The 23,744-nt window shown below is 39.0% G+C and overlaps 1 protein-coding gene and 1 pseudogene across 4 annotated transcripts in view; both read right to left on the bottom strand.

The window, feature by feature from the left end:
• GRK3 (G protein-coupled receptor kinase 3) overlaps positions 1–23,744 on the bottom strand; it is a 173,596-nt gene that overhangs the window by 67,296 nt on the left and 82,556 nt on the right. For 2 of the 4 annotated variants that reach the window (XM_033233051.1, XM_033233052.1), the window contains exon 3: positions 15,046–15,119. The exons of 1 other annotated variant lie outside the window; for it this stretch is intronic. In XM_033233051.1, coding sequence (XP_033088942.1) covers positions 15,046–15,119 — 74 coding nt within the window. Of the gene's footprint in view, positions 1–13,829; positions 13,849–15,045; positions 15,120–23,744 lie in introns of those variants that run through there. One more of the 4 variants, XM_033233054.1, reaches the window with a different exon arrangement.
• LOC117096105 lies at positions 9,391–12,819 on the bottom strand (annotated as a pseudogene).

Here is a 23,744-nt window from a genome sequence, read left to right as displayed (position 1 = left end):
CCCTGCTGCAGGATAGAAACATTATCATCAATAATAAATATTCACAGACTGGTGGTCCCTTTCTGCTTTGGTGGTTACACAGCTCCCAGCTGAACTGGAAGCCTAAATAACCTGAGCCCTAAGAGCAAGCACTTTTGGTCCACAGGTGTCATAGTCTCCGCTTCTGCGTCCATCCTTTGTTCCACCACCACTGCAGTGACATGGTCTAATGAAGTCATCTCTGCCTGGCCCAATCCAACGCTCTCTCTTTCATTCTTCACCTTATTGACTTCTCAGCAGCATTCAACTCAGCTGTCCACTGACGCCTTCTTTGAAACATTCTTCTCTGACTTCTGTGACCTATCCTCTCCAGGCTTCTCTTTCTTGGTCTCCTTTGGTAGTTCCTCTCCTCTGCTTGACTTCCAAATACTGAACTGCCTCAGAGCACGGTGCTGGGGGCACCCCTTCTTTACCAGCTAAGTTCTCCCTAGGTAAAGCCATTTAGTCCCATGGTTTCAAATATCAATTATATTCTGATGAGTAAGTCTGGATCTCTAGGACTCCTGAGCTCCCGATACTAAATATCTAACTAGCTATTTGACATTTCCAGTTGAATATCTAGAAAGCATCTCAAATTTAACACGTCTAAACGAAACCCTTAACTTCCACATCCTCTGTACTCCAGCCAAACAGGCTCTTCTCCCCATCTTCTTTATCACAAAAATGAGTAAAATCATCCTCCCAGTTGATTAAGCCAAAAAACGAATAATCATGATTCCACTCTTTCACCACGCCCCTGCCACCAGCACCCCCTACATCCAATTCATCAGCAAATCATGTTTGCTTTACATTCAAAATATAACACAAACTCAGGCTCTGCTTCTGGTAAGAACCAATTAACTCCTAACAGAACAATCCTCCTGAGATAACAACTACAATTCTGCACACACATAAACAATAAGCACTGAAGAGTCACCAAAGGTACGCAGAGAATGGAAAAGGGCATCCAACAGAACCTGGAGGAAAATAAAGAGCCACAGAAGGAAAGCTCCAAAATTCTACATATAAATCCCATCAAAATCCCTGGTGGACCCCATAATGACACATGAGCATGGCAGACTCTAAGCAGCCTAGCTAAGCCTTAAAGAACTGAACAAGATTCATCTTCCCCCACTGCAGAGAGGACAGGGCTAACTGTATTCTTCAACAAACAAATGAAAAAATCCATATCCCTTGCAGGAGCATAACAGAGTTTATAGTATCCACAATATATCAATCACATGTTCAAGACACAGGCTAAAATTATTCTACCGGTGAAGAAACAGAAAATGTGACCCATATGCAACAGGACAAACCATCAATGAAAACCAATCTAAGATAGCCCAGATGTTAGAATTATCAAACAAGGATTTTAAAGCAGCTATTATAACTGGACATAACAGAAAGGATGTTAACAGAAAATATTCATGTAATGAATAAAAAGATAGGAAATAGCAGCAGAAAATAACTATGAAAAAACCAGATAAAAATGTCAGAAGTAAAAAATAGAGTATCTGAAATAAAACATTCAATGGATAGACGTAACAGCAGATTAGAGATGCCAAAAGAAAATGCCAATAAATTTGAAGGCAAATTCATAGGAAGTATCCAACCTAAAGAAAAGAAAGAAAAAATATTGGGGGAAAATTCAGACAGGGCATCCAGGATACATAGGATAGATAATATCCAAAGATCAAACATATATATAATCAGTCTTAAAAGGAGAGGAAAGAAAGATTGAGGTAGAAAAATAATCGTTTAAAAAGTAATGGCCCCTAATTTTCCCAGATTTGGTAAAGAAAAATATATATAAATTTACAGATTCAAGAAACTCAGCAAACTCCACAAAGGATAAATACAATATCTAAAATTACTTCGTTAAAAAGCAGAAGCTGTCGGAATGAGGGAAAAAATAATCAAGACACTTTTATATCCGTCTAAAAGAAACACACTTCATATATAAAAACAAATTGATAGTGGGACGATAAGAAAAGACATATCATGAAAATAGTAAGCATAAGAAGACTCAAGTGTCTACATCTATATTAACATCCAGTGAAGTCAATTTCAAGACAAAGAATATTACCAAAGATAGAGACATTTCATATGGAAAGATACAACAATCAAAAATGTTTATGGACTCAATAGCAGAGCTTCAAAAAATGTGGAGAAAATGGTCAAAATAAAAGAAGAAACAGACATTCTACAATCAGAGTTGAAGATTTTAGCACTCTTTTCTCAGCAATTGATAGAACAACTAGATATAAAATCAAAAGAGATGTAGAAGCTATCATATCAATTACCGTGACCTAACTGATACTTATAAAACATGACACCTAATAGTCCTCTGTTTTAATTTTTCCACGAGCATTAGAATAAAATGTAAATGTGTTATTCTGGACCCCAAAACTCTGCCTCTCTCTTCAACTTGATCTTATCTCACACTACCTGCCTCTCTCTTCATGCAATACAATCAGACCACACTAGTTTTCTTTCAGTTCCGTAGACATGCCCAGTTCTTTCCTACCATGTTAGGGACTCTGTTTTGGCCATGACTTTAGCCTAAAATGCTCTCCCGCTCACCCAGCTTCTATCTTCAAAAGACCAACCTCTTTAACAATCAAACCTGGGTTGAGATGTCATCTCCTTAGACAGTCTTTGACCCATCAATCTAAAGTAGTCACCAAAGTCACAATACAATATGCCGAGTTTTGAGTAGGTTTTGAGTCATTACATAGCAGTTTTTACTTCCGGGTACATTTCCTGTTTATTTATTATTTGTTTATTGTCTGTTTCTCTCAACCAGAATACAAGCTCAAAGAGATACGTTCTTTGTGTCTGTTCATCTGAACAATGTCTGGCATGATGTTGGTGTTTAATAAATATTGGTTATGCTAGGCATAGTAGCTCATGCCTGTAATCCCAGCACTTTGGGAGGCTATGGTGGGAGGATCACTTAAGGCCAGAAATTCAAGACCAGCCTGGGCAACACAGTGAGACGTCATCTCTACAAAAATTTTTAAAATAAAAAAAGTATCTGGGTGTGGTGGTACACACCTGTTATCTAAGCTACTCAGGAGGCTGTGGCAGGAGGATCACTTGAGCCCAGGAGTTCAAGACTAGAGGGAGCCATGATTGCACCACTGCACTCCAGCCTGGGTGACAGAGTGAGACCCTGTCTCGAAATTTTAAAAATAATAAATAAATATTGGTTGAACCAGTGAAAAAAATCTATATAGTAACTTTACCTTGGAATAATATTTATTTTCTCTTTTCCATTATTTATTTTTAAATCTAGGTATAATGTACATGTTTTTATAAGCTGCCTCAAAATCTAACTGGAACAAGAAGTATATAAATCAACACACGGAGCAGTAACTGTGGGGCATCACTGTCCTATGTGTGTTGCGTATACACACAACCACTCTACAAGACAGGTACTACAATCATTCCAACTCTTAGCTGAGGAATCCCAGGTAGAGAAAAGCTTTCCCAAGTTTACACAATTAGTAAGTAGTAGAGTTCAAATCCAGGCAGTCAGAGTTCAGCACCTAGAACTCTGAACCACTATGCTGCACAGAATGGAACAGCATATTATAGATACTATGGTTTTGAAAGCAATTGTTCACCTGGTGTCCTATTTGAACCTCACAGCCTGTGAAGTGAGCAGGAGACGATGACTAGCCTCACTTTATAGATGAGGTCACTGAAGATCAGATATGAAGCCCTCATACTATGACAGCCTCAAGTACAGGGACAGAGTCTGCATTTGTAAGCTCAGGGTCTGACATAAGGTAGATACTTCAGGGAATCATTTGCCCCATATGCCACGGCAGATGAGAGGCACCGCTGCACCTAGATCCTAGCTAGGTCTTCTGCTGATGAGTCAAATAATGGTCGAGATGCAAATGCTGACCACACACACAAGCAGCAGGCACGTGGTAGGCATGACATGAGCCTTAGACAACAGTGTAAGAATCAGAGGAGTCAGCCATCACAGAAGACGGAAACAGCTGCACAGACTTGCTAGAAAATGTAGAAATTTTCCATATTGAACTAGACCTTACAGAAAGCTAGGCTTCCAACAAGCGAAGAAGCAGCATTCTAAGCTGGGGAAAGGACACAGTAAAGTAACAAAAAGAACAGGCTTGGATTTGGGGAATGCCGGTTAGTCAGGTTTGGCCAATGTAGACATTCTGTGTAAGAAGATAGTGAAAAATAAACAGGGAGAGGTAGGTAATAAGTAATGTAAAGCTACTCTGAATGCCAGGATACGCAGTTAGAACTTTAACATGAGAAATGGGTAACTGTTTGGGGACACAGGGAAGTGGAAAAACAATGTACAAAATGTACATTTCAAGATACCTGACGAGAGCTTTCTAGATATTGGGGTCACAAATCAACAAGCAGAAATTAAAGAAAAATTACTAAACTGACAAAAATGAGGGGTCAGAGAAGAATTACTGGTAACTTCAACGTGTAAAGGCTGCACTAATTTAATTAGAGAAATGCACTTGAGCCCCAAGAGTGGAGGATATCTTCAGTGAAAGAACACAGAGCAGGTTGCTGAGGAGTTTTGCAGCATCCTCCAAGGGGATCATCTGATGAGCCAGACCCATCATGTGCCAAGCCAGAAAAGAGGTGAGAACAGCTGGGGAGGACGCCAGCTAAGAGCAACACCAATGCTTCAAGTTCAAATGGAAACGCATCAGCAGCAATCACCACCGTATCTGCAATAAGTACTTAGGAAATAACCACAAGTAGATTGCCCATCTGTTTCAACCCAGCAAAAATTATCTGCTAAAGGAGATTTCTCTGTGTTTGACAAGGTGACTTAGTAAATGCTGAAATGGGAGAGTTGAAGCTTTTAGAAACACAAGAAATTTTTTATGACAGATCAAGCTGTGATACGTATCCAGATAAAAGGCCCGATTATGATTCAGACTGAAATAATAAGGTCACTTTATACTGAGTAAAATCCTTTTAGATTTAACTTACTTTTTTTACATTATGGTAAATGTACATCATAACTTGACCCTTGTTCCTAAAAATACATTAATATAATTGTGTAAGTTTCATGTGTATGTATATTTTTATGTATCTTTTCATATATAAATGAGAAAGAAAAGAATATTCCTCCAATTTTCAAATTTTTACAAGGATGACTTATATCAGGCAGGCCCAGTCATGGTATGCTTTCTTTTGACCATTTAAAATGTTTTAGGATAAAGATACACCACACTAATAATAATGGTATATATCATTTCTTAAATATATTTTCATTAAAAATAATTTCTAATTTCTACTTTACTTTCCTCTTTGACTTACAAATTGTTTAGAAATAAATATATTCATTTTCAGGTAGCTAAGGATTCGTTAGTTTAACTCTTGTTATTAAATTTGAGCTTAATTCTACTGTTGTCGGAGAACATACTCGAAGCAATTTCAATCATGAAATTTGTAGAAGCTTTCTTTAGGACTCAGCACATGATCTATTCTGATGCTCCATGTGTACTTTAAAGAATGTGGGCTGGGTGCTGGTGGCTCACGCCTGTAATCCCAGCACTTTGGGAGGCTGAGGCCGGCAGATTACAAGGTCAGGAGTTCGAGACCAGCCTGGGTCAACATGGTGAAACCCCCGTCTCTACTAAAAATACAAAAATTAGCTGACCGTGGTAGCGGGCACCTGCAATCCCAGCTACTTGGGAGGCTGAGACAGGAGAATTGCTTGAACCCGCGAGACAGGTTGCAGTGAGTCGAGATCATGTCACTGCACTCCAGCCCGGACAACAGAGCAAGATTCCATCTCAAAAAAAAGAAAAAAGAAAAAAGAAAGTGAATTCTATTTTTGCTAGGTGCAGCATTTTACATATGTCAATTAGCTCAAATTTACTCATGATCTATTAGGATCTTCTATATCCTTACTAATTTTTTTGTCTGTCTGTTCTACAAGCTGTAGAAGGGTATGTGTTAACATCTCCCAATGGGATTATAGATTTGTCATTTTGTATCTGCCAATTTTTGCTTTTTATTATTTGAAGTGATGTTATTTGTAACATACAGATTTCAGTTTGTGATATCTTTTTGTTGGATTGACCCTGTTATCATTAAGAAATGCATCTTTATTTCAAAGCAGAATTATTGCATAGTTTGCCTGATATTAGTGTACTTATGCTGGCTTTGCTTTGGTTAGTGTTTGTATTACATCATCTTTTCCATCCCTCTGTTTAAACTATATCTCTTGTAAGCAGTACATTGGGGGAGGGTCGGTTCTTTATCCAGGCTGAAAAACCTAATCTTTTACTTAGAGTACTTAGTCCTTTACATGAAACGTAATTACTTAAATAGATTTGTAGCTACTTACTCTTTGTTTGCAATTTGACCCACCTATTTTATGCCCTACTTATATTCCTTTTTTTGCCCTTCTGTTGATTAGCAAATGTTACTTTATTTAATTTTTCTCTCTTTTAACTTGTTAGATATACAGTCATGTGGAGCTTAATGACAGGGATACATTCTAAGAAATGTGTCAATAGGAAATTTCATAACTGTGTGAACATCATAGAGCATGCTTACAAGAACCTACATGGTATACCTACTACACCCCTAGGCCATATGATGTAGCCTATTGCTCCTAGGATTCAAACCTGCGCAGCATGTGACCCTACTGAATACTGTAGGCAACTGTAACACAACGGTAAGTATATCCAAACAAAGAAAAGGTACAGTAAAAATACAGTATTACAATTTTCTGGGATCACTGTCAAAAGACTGGGTCTTTTGTTGGCCTAATATCATTATGCAGCGTGTGGCTATATATACTCTTTTTTTATAAATTACCTTAGAAATTAAAATAAACATCCCTGACTGATTACAATCCAATAGAAATTATTACTTATACTAAAATTATTACTTACACTAATCCCCAATAATCCTAGAATCTTAAAATATTAACTTCATAAACCTCCCCTGCCTTTTCTGCTACTGTCATGAAATATAGTTCTAGATTATTTTAAGCTCGAGAAACACAACATTATTGTTTTATACAGTCAATATTCATTTACATTTTACGTACATATTTACCCTTCATGCTCTCCATTTCTTCCTGCATCTCCATCTGGATCATTATTCTTCTGACTAAAGTACTTCCCCCCTTTAGTATTTCCTGTCATGCAGGTCCACTATTGACAAATCCCTCAGCTTTTGTTTGTCTAACTATATCTTTAAATCACTTCATTTTTTTAATGAGAATTTTTAATTTCAATTATCCACAAAACAATATTATAATACTTTATAAAAATATTAAGTTTAGGCTACTATTATTCATTTTAAAAAGTGTGCTAGAAGGCTGTTTTTGCCAAGTTCCTTTTTTGGTAAAGGTTAACTTCCACATTAAGACATTGAAGATGGAAAGCTGTTGGAAAAACTCTTCAAATGTACAGAGTTGTTTATTTTTCTTGGCAATTTAAAAATACAGAAAAATTTAAAATGAATACACATTAAGTTAGTGTTTTATCCCTACTATGCAATTGTTATTATATAAGGAACTGCTCCATTCAGTTAAAACCTAATGAATACCATCAACTTTTCCTGGCTTACTTTCCTGATCAGATTTAGTATATAAACATAATTTTGTTACCCTTTTGAATATACTTAGAAAAATTACAATATCATAGTTCACAGAAAGCCCTTTAAAAATCTCATGTCACAAGTTGTTGACAAGAGGAAATAATGATGTCACTCTTCTTAGGAAGACCCTCTTGGTAGAGAGAGTCAATACTAAGCAGGTTACGTAAACAGAAAAAACAACTACAATTTTTAGTACCAGAACCCTTGCCAACTTACATGAAGTCCATCTGTCACATTTTTAAATGGTTTGAATTTGAACATATATGCCATGGCACAGAATTTTAAATCTAATGATTAAATCAGGTAAATAATGATAGTTAAGAATTATATCCTGAAAACAGAGAAACCTAGTATAAGGCTTAATTTAAGGTGTGACTGTATGAGAGTATTTTATAACATACACACCAGACCTTCATTTTATTTATTAGATTCAATTTTTCCTTTGCCAGACACTTATACCACTAATGCTGCTATTCAAATTTGTATTTTGAAATTTCAGAGTGACTCTTAAAAATAGTCTTATTTTGTATGTTTAACTTTTGCACTTCAGGGCAAAAACTGTCCTCTTTTCACCACTGTTAATATTCAGAACAAGGTTTCCTCCCCAAATCAACTATTTAATATATTCTAAAGGGGGAAAAATGACCACCATTAAGCAGACTTTAAAAGTGAACGCAGATTCAAACATGATTTGAAAACTGGAGTTTTAAAAATGTTTTGCATAACAGCCGTATCCCACTGGAATGAATGTGAAGGCGTAACTTCACTATTTTGAACAAATAATACCCATTTAGTGTGTAAGAAAAATTAGTTTTATAGTTAGTTATACCTTATAACTCTTAAAAGCCTCAGAAGATAGCTAAGTGAGGATCTTTGGATGCCAGCAATGCCATTTTGTCACTCCATGATATCAACACTAAACATTACATTCCATCCCTCTTCTTGTAAAAGTTTCACATTTTCTTTTCTCATATTTCTTTTAAATACAGTTTTCTCTCTCTGTTCATCTATTCTTTTTTTTTTTTTTTTTTTTTTGAGACAGAGTCTCGCTCTGTCGCCCAGGCTGGAGTGCAGTGGCCGGATCTCGGCTCACTGTAAGCTCTGCCTCCTGGGTTCATGCCATTCGCTTGCCTCAGCCTCCTGAGTAGCTGGGACTACAGGCGCCCGCCACCATGCCCGGCTAATTTTTCGCATTTTTAGTAGAGACGGGGTTTCACCATGGTCTCGATCTCCTGACCTTGTGATCTGCCTGCCTCGGCCTCCCAAAGTGCTGGATTACAGGCATGAGCCACCGCACCCGGCCTCTGTTCATCTATTTCAACTTGAGCAAAAGTGCGTTCAAGTCCCCGATCTGGTCATATTTTCTATTTGTGGCACCCATCACCATAAGGACATATTAGCAATATCTCACAGTGCCAAGTCTACTTTTTCAAAAGGGCTTTTTAAATGCTGGTCTTACTCTGCATGTTATCTAAAGATTAAAAGATTTCCCCTTGGATTGGATAGTACAGTTTCAATTATATATTGCCTTAAAAAGTCACTGGGCATGGTGGCTCACGCCTGTAATCCCAGCACTTGGGAGGCCGAGGCGGGCAGATCATGAGGTCAGGAGTTCGACACCAGCCTGGAAAACATGGTGAAACCCTGTTTCTACTAAAGATATAAAAACATTAGCCAGGTGTGGTGGCAGGTGCTACCTGTAATCCCAGCTACTCAGGAGGCTGAGGCAGGAGAATTGCTTGAACCAGGGAGGCAGAGGTTGCAGTGAGCCGGTATGGCACCAATGCACTCCAGCCTGGGCAACAGGGCAAGACTCCATCTCAAAAAACAAAACAAAACAAAACAAAAAAACTGTAGCCTCACACAAGATTAAGTCACTTTCTAGTTACCTTCATTATTCTAAGCCAAACTCTTCAGAAAAGGAGTGAAGTGAAAAATTTATTATTCTACTTTTCAGTTCTATTAATATGAATATTAATGTACTGCATTATACTTTCAAATTCCACTTCTGTGGTCTAACATTTAATCAAGTTTGAGATCCTGTTTATATTCCTTTTGAAAACCTGGCCCATATCCATGCAAAAGGAGGCATATATTAAGATTGCCTACTGACTGTTTAACTTAGAAAAAACTTTTGAGAATAATAAATGCAAGAAACTTTAAAAAACTGGAATGGAATTATTTGGTCTAAAATCTAATTTTAGATTTTATTATGGTATAGCTTTTTATCTCTCAAGTTTTACCTATAACAACAATTTTCTTTGAGCAATTCTGACTTTGGGGAAGAAAAGAAAGGAAATGATTTATAAGCAGTAGTCTCAGTGTCCTTCATTACCATGCTATCATCCACATTGTCATCAGTATCTTAGCTCTATTTTCTTTGGACCCTGAAATCGGTTGGAAAATTCATCATTGGTACCTTAGAGTTTAATACTTGAAGAAAAAAAAAGTGGTTTTGTGGAGCCATATCTGGGATTCCAGTTTACCATTAAAAATGTGCAGAGTAAAGAAGATATTCTTCTTTTGATTCCTGTAGAAACTCTACACAGGTTCTTTATATTTTGGTAGATATGCACATATGAAATAGGCTACTCGAATTATAAGTTTTCTCCCAGCTGGTACTATGGCTCTGTAGCAGTGAAGTTGTCTTCCAAGAAGGACTGAATATATTCAAATGTTGGTCTTTCATCAGGGTCCTTCTTCCAACACAGATTCATCAATTCATGGAGGGATTCTGGACAGCCCTGAGGGCAGGGCATCCTGTATCCTTGCTCCACCTGTTTCAGTACTTCACGGTTCACCATACCTGGATATGGCACTCTGCCCTTTGTTACCAGTTCTGTCTGTAGAATTCCCAATGACCAGACATCAGACTTTATTGTAAACCCAACATACAGTGCAGCTTCAGGAGCTGTCCATTTGATTGGAAATTCTGCACCTTGTCTTGCTGTGTATTCATTGTCTTCAATTAACCTTGCTAAACCAAAATCTTGCTATTTTGCCCACAAGATTTTCTGCTACAAGAATATTAGCAGCCCGGAGATCTCGGTGAATATAGTTCATTCTTTCAATATATGCCATACCATCAGCAATCTAAGCAGCCATATCAACCATGTGTAGAAGCTTCAAATACTTTCCATCTCCTTCCTTCAATCCTTAAGGAAATATAATAAGCTTCCTTTTGACATAAATACATAAACTGGCTCTTCAGAAACAACAGCATATAGTGGAACAAGTTTACCATGTCTTTTTTTTTTTTTTTTATCTGAGCTTCTTGAAGGAAAGTTTCTGGCATCATTGTGCCTGGTTTTAGTGTTTGATTGCTACTTTTGTAGTTCTATTCCATGTTCCCATCCACATTTTGCCAAAACATCCTTGTCCTAGTTTGACCTCTAGTCGCAAAATTCTCAAGGGATTTCCCAAGCATCTTTTGCTAGACCTTGAGTCTGAGGTTTCACAGTTGGACACACAGTTGTTAACTTGTGGCATACTCTATCAGCATGTTCTGTGTAGTGTTTTGTCAATTTCTGCAGCGTATTCAATTGTTCTCTGGTTGTGATATAGTATCCACCATTGACAAGTTTCCTAATTTTGTAGTGTTTCTCATTGTCACCACTTACCTCATCCCAATCATGAATAGAGAGGGAATAAGCACCTTTAGTAGTTTCACTCTCTCATTTTTGTTTTGTTTGCTTGTTTTTTTGTTTTTTTGTTTTTTGAGATGGAGTCTCGCTCTGCCGCCCAGGCTGGAGTGCAGTAGCCGGATCTCAGCTCACTGCAAGCTCCGCCTCCCGGGTTTACGCCATTCTCCTGCCTCAACCTCCCAAGTGGCTGGGACTATAGGCGCCCGCCACGTCGCCCGGCTAGTTTTTTTTTTTTTTTTTGTATTTTTTAGTAGAGATGGGGTTTCACTGTGTTAGCCAGGATGGTCTCGATCTCCTGACCTCGTGATCCACCCGTCTCGGCCTCCAAAAGTGCTGGGATTACAGGCTTGAGACACCGTACCTGGCCCTGTTTGTTTGTTTTTTAGATGGAGTTTTTGCTCTTGTTGCCTAGGCTGGAGTGCAGTGGCATGATCTTGGCTCACTGCAACCTCCGCCTCCCAGGTTTAAGTGATTCTGCTGCCTCAGCCTCCTGAGTAGCTGGGATTATAGACATTCACCACCACGTCCAGCTAATTTTGCATTTTTTTTTTTTTTTAGTAGAGACGGGGATTTCACCATGTTGGCCAGGCTAGTCTAGAACTCCTGACCTCAGGTGATTCGACCGCCTTGGACTCCCAAAGTGCCGGGATTACAGGCGTGAGCCACCACGACCAGCCGTTTCACTCTCTCTTCCTAAGAAAATACCTCACCGATTTCCAGGACTCAGAAGTAATCTTTCAGTATCTTTTCTCCCCATTTTGCGAAAATACCATTCTTCTGCCTGAATGGAATCTGCAGGTGCTACATAACTGCTCAGGATATAACCATTCTTTCCTGTAGCGATTGATCTTGCTTTCCACCAGTCTCTTCCGTATTGTTAATTATTTGAAATCTTTCACCCTTAAATGAAAGGTCTTCTGTAGTTCTAGCTTCATAATCATAGAAGGCCACAAATATAGTAACACCACCTGTTAAACCAGCAGGATATGAACTTGGCACCACTGAGAATGAGGAAGATGCACCTCCAAAAGGTGTTACCCCTGAGGATCCTCCAAATGGTGTCATGGAAAGACTGCTGAAATTAACTGCTGCTCCCTTTGCTGAAGATGACGGACATGGTGACACTGCAGCGGGTTCTGCTCCTATGGCTCACCCTTGTACTGACAGGCTCTGGAGTATTTTCAGGTATTTAATGGCTGGAATTTCGTTTTCTTTGCTTTTAATGCAGCCCATTATCAAATCTGTCCTCCAGCTGCTGCAGCTCAGGGTGGTGGGAGGGGGCGGTGGGTGGAGGGGAGGCCCCGGGGCCCTCTCCCTCCTCCACCTCCTCGTCCCCCATTTTTGAAGGAAATTTTTGCTGGGAATAGAATTCTAGGCTGGCAATTATCTCTCTCTCCTTTAACGATGGTCATTTCATTGTCTTTTTTTTTTTTTTTTTTTGAGACAAAGTCTCCCTCTGTCACCCAGGCTGGAGTGCAATGGCACCATCTCAGCTCACTGCAACTCCTGCCTCCCGGGTTCAAGCGATTCTCCTGCCTCAGTCTCTTGAGTAGCTGCAATTACAGGCATGCACCACGCCTGGCTAATTTTTGTATTTTTCGTAGATACGGGGTTTCACCACGTTGGTCAGGCTGGTCTTTAACTCCTGACCTCGTTATCCGCCCGCCTTGGCCTCCCAAAGTGCTGGGATTACAGGCGTGAGCCACTGTGCCCAGCCTCACTGTCTTTTTTAAAAACCATTTTTCTTAAGATGTCAGTCAGCAAATTGTTGCTCTTTAAAAGTATTGTGTCTTCCCCACCATTCACTATGGATTTTTTTTTTTTTTTTTTTTTTTTAAGACAGAGTCTCGCTGTGTCGCCCAGGCTGGAGTGCAGTGGTGCGATCTCAGCTCACTGCAAGCTCCGCCTCCCAAGTTCACGCCATTCTCCTCCCTCAGCCTCCCGAGTAGCTGGGACTACAGGCACCTGCCACGACGCCTGGCTAATTTTTTGCATTTTTAGTAGAGATGGGGTTTCACCGTGTTAGCCAGGATGGTCTCGATCTCCTGACCTCGCGATCCGCCCGCCTCGCCCTCCCAAAGTGCTAGGATTACAGGCGTGAGCCACCGCACCTGGCCTGTAAAATTCTTAGTATTATCTTTTCAAATATTGCTTTTGCCCTATTCTCTCCCTTCTCTTTCTGAAACTCCAAACCTACATGTGTTAGATCTTTTAAGAATGTCTCATGTGTCTCTAATGGTCCTGTTTCTTTTTTTGATTCCTTTTCTCTGTGCTTCAGTTTGAGATTATCCACTGACCTGCCTTCCTATTTATTTCGTCTTGAACTCTAACCAATCTGCTATTGAACTGAACCATTAGTTCTAATTTCAAATATAGTACTTTCTGTTCTAAAGTGTTTAAGTCTTCATAATAAATTCAAATTATCCTGAAATTATGTATCCCTTCATCTATTTTGTCCATCTTTTTCTCTTTTTTCTTGAACATATGATTCATAGTTATTTTAAAGTTATTGTCTGCTAACTCCAGTATCTGACTCACCTGCTGGTCTGCTTTTATCGCCTTGTTTATGATTCACATGATCTTGCTTCTTAGCATGTCTCATAATTCTTTACTGTATGCTAAACACTACACAGTCCTTATATAATGTTATTGCCTACCTGTAAAAAAGACAGAAAAGGGTTCCCTTTGTACTCTGGTAAGCAGGTAAGGAGGGAGCTCATCATCCAATAAGGGATGGCGCTAGGTTGGGTTGTCATTTTTGTAGGACCCCGTCTGCTTCTGCCTTGACCCTGTTTCTAAGGCATGCCCTCCATGGAGTTCAAGGAGCGACTTTTATTCCCTTAGCACTGGATTCAGTTCTGCCCATAACAAGTTTTCAGCTTAGCTCTCTGGCCTCCCACCCCACTCAGCTTGAAAACTTGGCATGTGTTTTGAGAGGGTGACTAATCTCATATGTGGGGCTCTCCTCTAGTCTTATTTTGAAATTCTAGCTCCAGAAACCTTTTCTGTATTTTTTGTCTCCCAGAAGCAGCCAAGCCTGGATGCTCATCTGCCTGCTACACCTGAAATCAACAGACACCCTGGGTGAAAAGTAGCTGTAGATACTCAATGTCGCCAGACCACTTCCTCTAGGGTTTTCACCTCTCGCCCATTCTGTTTCCAGCCTCCAGCCTCCAGCAGGTCTGTTTCCTAGGCACTGTAAGGCTGTAGGAGATTTCAATGTGCCTTCCAGAAGTTTCTGACCTCTCTCTTCAGCTCCCCTCCAACCTCAGATTTCACCAAATGTTGTATGGGGAAAATTGGTCATGCATTTGAGTGCCCCATCACACCCCCAACCAAATATACAATTTGTCAATCCAGTGTGACCAGAAAACCTTGGCTAGTATCTCTTTCAAAGCTAATAGCAGTCCTCTGCCTCTGCTCACATCTCCAGAACTAGCACGCTTCCACAGAAAAGAAAATACCTGGCGCTCCTTAGTGCAGCTCTGGATGAGCCTCCCGTCTCTGGAACTTTAGTCCAACTGTCCCTCACTGCTTCCATAGCACCCTGAAGCCTTTAAGAATGCGACTTTTATGGCATGCTCAGCTTTTTATACCTGTTAGCATCTCCAACTTGATACTATATTTTGCACTACTAATTACTTTCAATGAATTTCTAAATATTTATAAGATATTGAGTAGTCTTAATATGTTCCAAAGTACAGTTTAAATATGCTTTTGAAAGAAAAGCATCAGTAAAACAGTTACTTCTTACCTCTTCATAAAACTTCACCTGAGGTACAGCTTCATTAATTTCATTCAAACAAAAATCTTTAAATAGCAAGAAACCTAAAGGAAAAAAATAAAAAATTTCAGGGTGGGCAATTAATTGAAATTTTATCCCACAAGGGTGTTTTCAAAGCAATGTGTTTATACCTCAACCTCTTCCTCCTCTACTTTTTCTTTTAAAAAATTCAAGAAACTAGTGAATTAATTAATTCCTAGAAGGAAATACTCTGGGCAGAAAAATACCACATACTTGGCTCATTGCTTCAGGATTCCTTCCCTATTCATGTTCCCCCCTCCCCACTCCCCACTTTCTACATACTTTCTACAAAAGTATGATACAACAGAGCTGACTTTCACGACCGCCACTTGGAGCCGCTGACCATTGTAGTGACCAAAATAACAACCAAAGGAATAAGAGATACAGACAGTATGAAAGTGTTGGTGAGAATCACCAAGACACTAATAAACACTATGCCCACTAAAATAGGACTAAACTCCCTAAAAACAAAAACAAAAACTTCTAAAAAGAACTTCCCACACCTTTCTAGTCCCTTCTCTTGCCACTTACTCGCTATTTCTAAGTCCCTATCAAATACCTAGTGCCAGAGCAGATTACCCATTCCCAGGTCATTCTTTACTCCTTCACAACTACATGCCTCATCTTTAAATATCTTTGCCTAGAATACCACGCCCCTCTCTGTATCTTGAAAATTCCTAAAATAACCAGAATTGAACTCAAAGGCCACCTGTGCTCTGAAGTCTTCTCTGATGAGACAGCCCCTATTGCACAATGCCTGGTACACAGTAGGTGGTCAAAAAATGTGCATTGAATGAATGTTTGTTTACTTAGCCTTTCCAACATTCTGCCTAAATATTTACCACACACTAATTAATTACCTGATTTATAAGGCTTCCATTCCATTTGAAATCCTAGTGCCTAGCTTAATGCCTAATGGTCACGCCTAGATAAACAAAGTTGAATAGTACAAGCTGATACCAGACTGAAGGTAGAGATACTTGAAGATTATAAAATTCCAAAAAGTCAAAACAATTACATGGAGAGTTCGCAGAAACAGACGCCGCAGAAAGGAACTGAAGAAAGACTCACAAAGTCTACCACATAGAGATGAAGTGGACCAGAATTCCCCAGGTGGGACTGAAAAAGGAAGTGGCTGTGATGAGATTTTAATTAACATTAGCATAAGGATCTTGTAACCTGAACTGGTCTGTGACTGATCCATAAATTCCCCTCCATAGTTCCTGGAATATGGCCTTTGAAAATGGTAAGCGTTCGTTCACTCAAACTAGAGTAGAATGACGAAGAGTACTAGTTAAATAGGCACAGCCAGACTTTACCAGGGTCAGGCGCACACCTGCAGGGGGAGCACAGCCACGCTCCTCCCACGGAGAAACTGCGATGACCCCAACATAGGCAGGAAGTGGGAAATTCAAGAAGCAGGCAAATGGGAAGGATACATCTCTATCTGTTTGTATGTTAGTATTTTGATTTTAAGAGTAATGATTATTTCTTGATTTTCATTCATTTCAAAGGATTTCCTAATTTCCCTTGTTTTTTCTTCTTTGATCTGTGAGTCCTTCAGAAGGGTGTAGTTTAATTTCAAAATATTTGGGGATTTTTCAGACACTGATTTCTGTTTAGCTCTGTTTGTGGTCAGAGAACATGCTTGGTATGATTTCAATGCTTTTAAATGCATTGAAACTTTTAGTCTATCTAGGTGAATGCTGTATGGCACTTGAAAAAAAATGTGCATTCTGTTCTTGTAGGGTGGAGTATTTCATTTAAAAGAATACAAAGGCAATTAAACCAAGTGGGCTTGATAGAGTTGTTCAAGATGGTCCTCTGCAGCAACACAAATGGAACTGAACGCCATTATCCTAAGTGAAGTAAGTCAGAAACAGAGAGTCAAATACTGCAGGTTCTCATTTACAAGTGGGAGTTAAACAATGGGTACACGTGGACATACGGAGTAAAATAATAGACACTGGAAGCTCCAAAAGGCAGGAGGATAGGAGAGGAGTAAGCCGTGAAAAAATCACACACTGGGTACAATGTGCACTAAAAGCTCAGAGTTCACCACTATGCAATGTATCTATGTAACAAAATTGCACTTGTATTCCCTAAATACGTCAAAATAAAAGATCATCCTCTGAATCTTTACTGAATGTCTATTTATTCTCTTTTGTTTGTTGTTTGTTGTTTGTTTTGAGACAGAGTCTTGCTCTGTCACCCAGGCTGGAGTGCAATGGCAAGATTTTGTCTCACTGCAACCTCCGCCTCCCAGGTTCAAGTAATTCTCCTGCCTCAGCCTCTCGAGCAGCTGGGATTACAGGCACCTACCACCATGCCCGGCTAATTTTTGAACTTTTAGTAGAGATGGGGTTTCACCATGTCGGTCAGACTGGTCTCGAACTCCTGACCTCAGGTGATCTGCTCGCCTCAGCCTCCCAAAGTGCTGGGATTACAGGCGTGAGCCACCACGCCTGGCCATCTGCCTATTTTTTCTGTCCATCATCAACAGTGAAGTGTTGAACTCTCCATTTGTAATTGTAGATTTGTTCATCTTTTTTCAATGTTGTCAGTTTTTGCCACATGTATTTCTGTTTCTATTTCTGGAAGAGAAAACTAACATGAGAATTTGAACTTAAGTATTTTGATCAAATTAGAGATGTTTTCAAAATGTCTAAATGACAAAATGAAATAATACCACACATGGACCACTGTCTTTTGGCTACACTTGGAATCAAACTGAAACTCTTCACCACAGCCTAACCACACCCTCTGGAGTCACCATTTCCTTCTCTGGCCTCATCTCACAGTGCTCTCCCCAAGCTCACTTCACTTAGGCCAAGCTTCTGTACTGTAGTTTCTCTAACACCAAGCTCATTCCCTTCTCAGGGTTTCTTACCGGCTATTCCCACTGTCTCACACACTTGTCCTGGATCTTCTAGACAAACAGCTCACTAGCTCACTTAAAATACCCCTTTCCTTGAGGAGGCCTTTCATGATTCTCATTCATTCTCACTGTCTTGCTGTCTATCTCGCATCCATTCACACACACACACCACAAAACACTTTGTAGCACTTACGATGAGCAAAAATTGTCACATGTTTATATTTGCTTCTTTACTGTCTACCTCTCCCACTACAATGTAAGCTGCAATGCATAGGGTACAGGTGTTTTATTCTCTACTACATTTGCACAAGAGGATTGACGGTGACAAAGACAGAGCTCAGGAGAGAGAACAAAGGAAAAAAGGTAGAAGAGAGAGAATAGGTACAAGGAGAGGGAGAGAAGTTGGGGGAAAGAAGGAAGGAAGAGGACAGAAAGAGGAGAGATGAGGGAAAGAGGGAGTTGAATGAATGAGCACCCAGCTTAGAATGTGTTTACGTACTTCTTTAAGGAAATTTCCATTGTCGATTGGTAGAATAAGCCAAGGACTTAGTTTAACACACTATAGGAAACACAAAATATTATTTTCCTCCTGTGTGCACATAAACTGAAGCTTTACCTTCTATCAGCTGTTTAAATGGAGCTGTTAAAATGGAGCAGAAGGAAGAAAGATATTTGCTTTTTGGCTAAATCCTAAATCACTAGGACCTCCTAAATGTCCTAGGCTGAACGCAACTTACCTTCATCAGCCTTAAATTATATAAAAAGCAAATGAAGCATGGCCTAGATTAGGGCAAAATATAAGAGGCAAAAATAAGGAAATACTTTGCCTAACAAGCTCACTTCATCATTGCAATTTCTCCAGATCTTAAAGAGTAAAAAATAGTGGCCTAACACCTGCTTAGTAGATATCTATGAAACGTGTTTACTTTGTTTCTATATTTGAACCACTGCAAAATGCTGAATATTGATTAACTTTTTAGTGTATGTAACACCCAGGAAAGGCAAACTATCCCAATTTGCCATCATGATAATTTTTCAAAAATTAGTAGAAAGAATTGTATTGCTTTTTATAAAATGTAAGTTAAGAGCTTTTGAAAGTATTAAATACAAGTGGTTTCTATGAGAAAATTTGAAATCTCCTAAAAATTAGAAAGGTGAAAAGAGAAATATGAAAATGTTCTTGCAAGAAAAAATACTCGTCCTCAGTTTTACCAAGGAGATTAAGACACTAGGAAGGAGAGTAGACTGCATAACTACTAAAACTTCCTCCCAATATTGACTAATTCTAGAAAACATTTACTGAGTATCTACTAAGAGCCACTGTGTTACTCACTGAGGATGTAATTGTGAAAACAGTGTTTTTCCATACGGGGCTTATGGATTAGTGTAAGAGACAGACAACAAAGAAATAAGCACATACAATTTATAACAAGGAATATAAAGTAATTAAATATGATGCTGAGATAATGATAAAAAGAGGAAGATGTATTTCAGATAGAACGGTCAGTAAGGCCTTTCTGAGCTGTGAGATAAACAAAATACAATGCATGTCAGATAAGAAAAAAGCTGGAATATGTAATCTCACTCCTCTTCAACACTGTATTAGAGGTCCTAGCCAATGCAATAAAGTAAGAAAAGCAAATAAAGGTTTTCCAAATTGAAAAGGAAGAATTAAAACTGATTCTATTCAATCTGGTTACCTACCTGGCAAATCCTATCTTTGTCAAATTGTAAGTAAATTTAGCAAGGCCACAGGATATTAGGTCATTAGACAAGAACCAATGAAATTCTTATAAACTCATAGCACACAATTTTAAAATGGAATTTTAAAAGCAAGTCAGTTTGTAATAACAAAAAACTATCAATACATAGGAATAAATAACTAAATGACATACAAGACCAATATGCTAAAAACTATAAAATGTTACTGAGAGAAATTAAAGAAGATCTAAATAAATGGAAATATATACTCAGTTCATGGATTGGAAGATTTAGTATTGCTTAGATGTTAATTCTTCTCAAATTAATTTGTAGATTCAGTGCAATTACAATCGTAAGTCCAACAGGCCTTTTTAAAGAAACCGACAAGCTGATTCTAAAATATATATGGAAATGCAAAAAACCTAGAATACCCAAAACATCTTAAGGAAGAGGGACAAAGTTCAAGGCCTTAATGCTATCCAATTTCAAGACTCATTACACAGCCATACTAATCTTAATCAATGCATTAGATTGATTAATATGGTTATATAATTTAGTGGCATTAGATTAAATCACTGGAGTAGAAATATAGGGTCCCAGAATATATCCACATTTATACAGTCAATTTAAGTCTTTTCAACAAATGATACTGGAAAGCTGATATCCATATGGGGAAAAGGATGAAAGGAATTGTTACCTCACACCTTATAAAGAATTAAATTAAGGATTATCATAGAACTAAATGTGAAGGCTAAAATTATAATGCTTCTAGAGTATATATAGAATATCTTCACAGAAAATCTTTATGCAAAAGATTTCTTAGGCAGGGTAAAGAAAGAAATGATAAATTGTACTTTATCAAAATGTAGAACTTCTGTTCTTCAAAAGACACTGTTAGAAAAATAGACCAGTCATGGACTGGGGTAAAATATTATAAAACCTAAGTTAGAAAAAATGCCTTGTAAATTTGCATTCAAAGAAACAAACAAAATTCTTACAAATTGATGTTAAAAGAAGAACAACTCAATAAAAGAACTCAAGGAAGATTTGAACACATCACAACACATGAACACTTCACAAGAAAGGAATAAACACCCAGTAAGCCCATGAAAGGGACTCAGCATCATTGGTCATCATGTAAATGTAAATTAAGCCACTCTAAGATACCCCTTCTCAACTACTAGAATGGCTAAGTTAAATATTGACAACCCCAAATGTCAGCAGGGATACAAGGCAGCCAGAACTCCAGTAAGTTGCTCAGGAGGACAGACAATGCCTTGGGTCCCCCATGCCTCTGAATCAACAGGCAGGGAAGGGAGATTTTGTGTGGGCTGGAGTGACGGAGCCTGACTGCCAAGGGGATCCACACTAGAGAGATAAGGAAGAGCGTGTCTGGAATACAGGAGATTTCCTAGGGTATCCCCCCACTATTACTATGGCCTGTGATTAAAGTCAAGGGAAAACTATAACCCAATTCAGGTGGGGCTATGAATGTCCCAGACCTTTCAGGAGTAATGATTTCGGTCATCCCACCAGATACAGAACCATGACCCACTGAGGTGCTTACTGATGGTAAAGGGATCACATAATGCATGGCAGTAAGGAATACCAGTTACAACCACGTGACCAGTTAGAGGAATGAGGACTGCAACTGTCATGAGTGGTTCCCCCTTATTGTGTGTGTGTATGTTAAGCAAATATCTTTGCTTTCTTTCCCCCTTCTTATCCCTTTATCATGGAACAGAAGATATACTGACTTCCTAGTGTAGCATTTAAATATTGTTAACTTTACATGATAGTATTTAAGTTGCAGGACATTGAAGAAAAGAGCAAACATTATCCAAGGACTTTGCATCCTCTTCTGGGAAAAGAATCCATGCATTTTTCCATTGTACGCAGACTAGTTGTACCATGTTAGATGGAAGTATGACCTTGTTATCGTCTTTATTGGAGATTAATCGTGGTGTAAGGAGATATGTATGAGCACCAAGATGACAAGGGGTGGATGTGTGATGGTTAATTTCATCTTAGAGAATGTCCTGGAATGAGATTAACATTTAGATCAGTAAACTGCGAGTAAGCAGATTGCTCCCTATAACGTGGGCGGGCTGCATCCAATCAGTTGAAAGCCTGAATAGAACACAAAGATCAGATGCCCCAGGGAAGGGAGAATTTCCCAGCAGACTGCCTCCAGACTTCATCTGCACTACCAGCTATCCTGGGTCTCGAGCCTGCCAGCTCACACTGCAGATTTGCCCGTCTCCATAATCACATAAGCCAGTTCCTTACAATAAGTCTCTTTCTGTCTGTATACACGCATCCTATTACTTCTGTATCACTGGAGAATGTTGCGTTAAATAGATTTTGAGCATGGTAAAGAACGTTCAGTCCCTAAGGAAAATAGTTTGAAAGTTTCTTATAAAATTAAGCACACACTTATACAATGCAGTGATTCCTCTGTTAGATACTTATCCAGTGAAAACCTGTATCTCCAAAAACACTTGTATAGGGAATCTTCATAGCAGCTTTATTCATAACTTATCTGAAACAATTCAAAGACTACCAACAGGAAGATAGGCAGATTGTGATATTTTCACACAATGGAATACTATTCAGCAATAAAACAAAACAAACTACTGATACATCCAGCATTGTACCTGTATTAGTCACGGTTCTCCAGAGAAACAGAATCAGTAAGATATATATAAGCAAGTAAGAGGAGACTTATTATAGGAATTGGCTCACATGATTATAGAGACCGAGAAGTCCCATGCTATGATGTCTGCAAGCTGGAGAAACAGATGGTGTAACTCAGTACAAACTTAAAGACCTGAGAACCAGGAGAACCATTCTCCCAAGCCAAGGGCAAAGGTCTGAGAACCAAGAAAAGGCTGCTAGTATCAATCCTGGAATTCCAAGGCCTGAGAAACTGGAGCTCCAATGTCCAAGGGCAGGAGAAGATGGATGCCCAAGCTCAAAAAGAGAGAAAGGATGGGCCCTTTCTCTAGCTTTTTGTTCTATTCCTGCAGGCCCTCAATGGATTGGGCAATAGCCACCCACATCCCTGATGGTGGATCTTTTTACACTGATTCAAATGCTAGTCTCTTCCAGAAACATCCTCACAGACACACCCAACAATAATGTTTTATCAGCTATCTGGGCATCACATTTAACCTAGTCAAGTTGACTACTAAACTTTACCATCACCGTCAGTAAATGTCAGACATCACGTTGGTCAAAGGATGCCAGATACAAAGAAGTATATGCTGTATAATTCTACATACATAAATTCTAGAACAGGCAAAACTGATCTATGTTTTTTTAAAAAAAAACTAAAAACAAAAAAAGCCGCTCACGCCTGTAATCCCATCCCAGCACTTTGGGAGGCCGAGACGGGCGGATCACGAGGTCAGGAGATCGAGACCATCCTGGTGAACACGGTGAAACCCCGTCTCTACTAAAAATACAAAAAAATCAGCCAGGTGCGGTGGCAGGCACCTGTAGTCCCAGCTACACGGGAGGCTGAGGCAGGAGAATGGCATGAACCCGGGAGGCAGAGCTTGCAGTGAGTGGAGATCACGCCACTGCACTCCAGCCTCGGCGACAGAGTGAGACTCTGTCTCAAAAAAAAAAAAAAAAACAGAAAAATGCTTGCCTCTACGAACATGAAATTGGGAAGAGGCATGAAGGAACTTTTGAAGAATGGAAATATTCTGTCTTTTGATAGAGGTAGGGGTTATGTAGGTCAATACATTTATCAGAATTAAACTGTGTACAGTACTCTAAGTAAATTTACCTTAAAGAACTGAAAACAAATATGAACTCTAGCTAGTAGGTTTGCTTTCACAGTAGTATGAGTTAGCAGTTCGGAAACTATTTACAGTGTATTCTAGGCTTACACAAATGAGTAAATATATTGAGGATAATAAGAGCCTTTTTGGACAAGAGAGTTAAAACATGGAAAGAGAACAGAAGGTACACTGTAGCACTGAATTGGAACGGGAGTATCTATTTGAACTCATTGCTTTTGGTAGGTAGATATGTGAACACCTACACATATACACAAACA

This window comes from Trachypithecus francoisi, unplaced genomic scaffold (genome assembly GCF_009764315.1).
Source record: "Trachypithecus francoisi isolate TF-2019V2 unplaced genomic scaffold, Tfra_2.0 Lachesis_group14, whole genome shotgun sequence".
In the NCBI taxonomy this organism is placed as follows: Eukaryota; Metazoa; Chordata; class Mammalia; order Primates; family Cercopithecidae; genus Trachypithecus; species Trachypithecus francoisi.
Note: the sequence above shows the minus strand (reverse complement) of the source record. Positions and strands in the feature narration are given on the sequence as shown.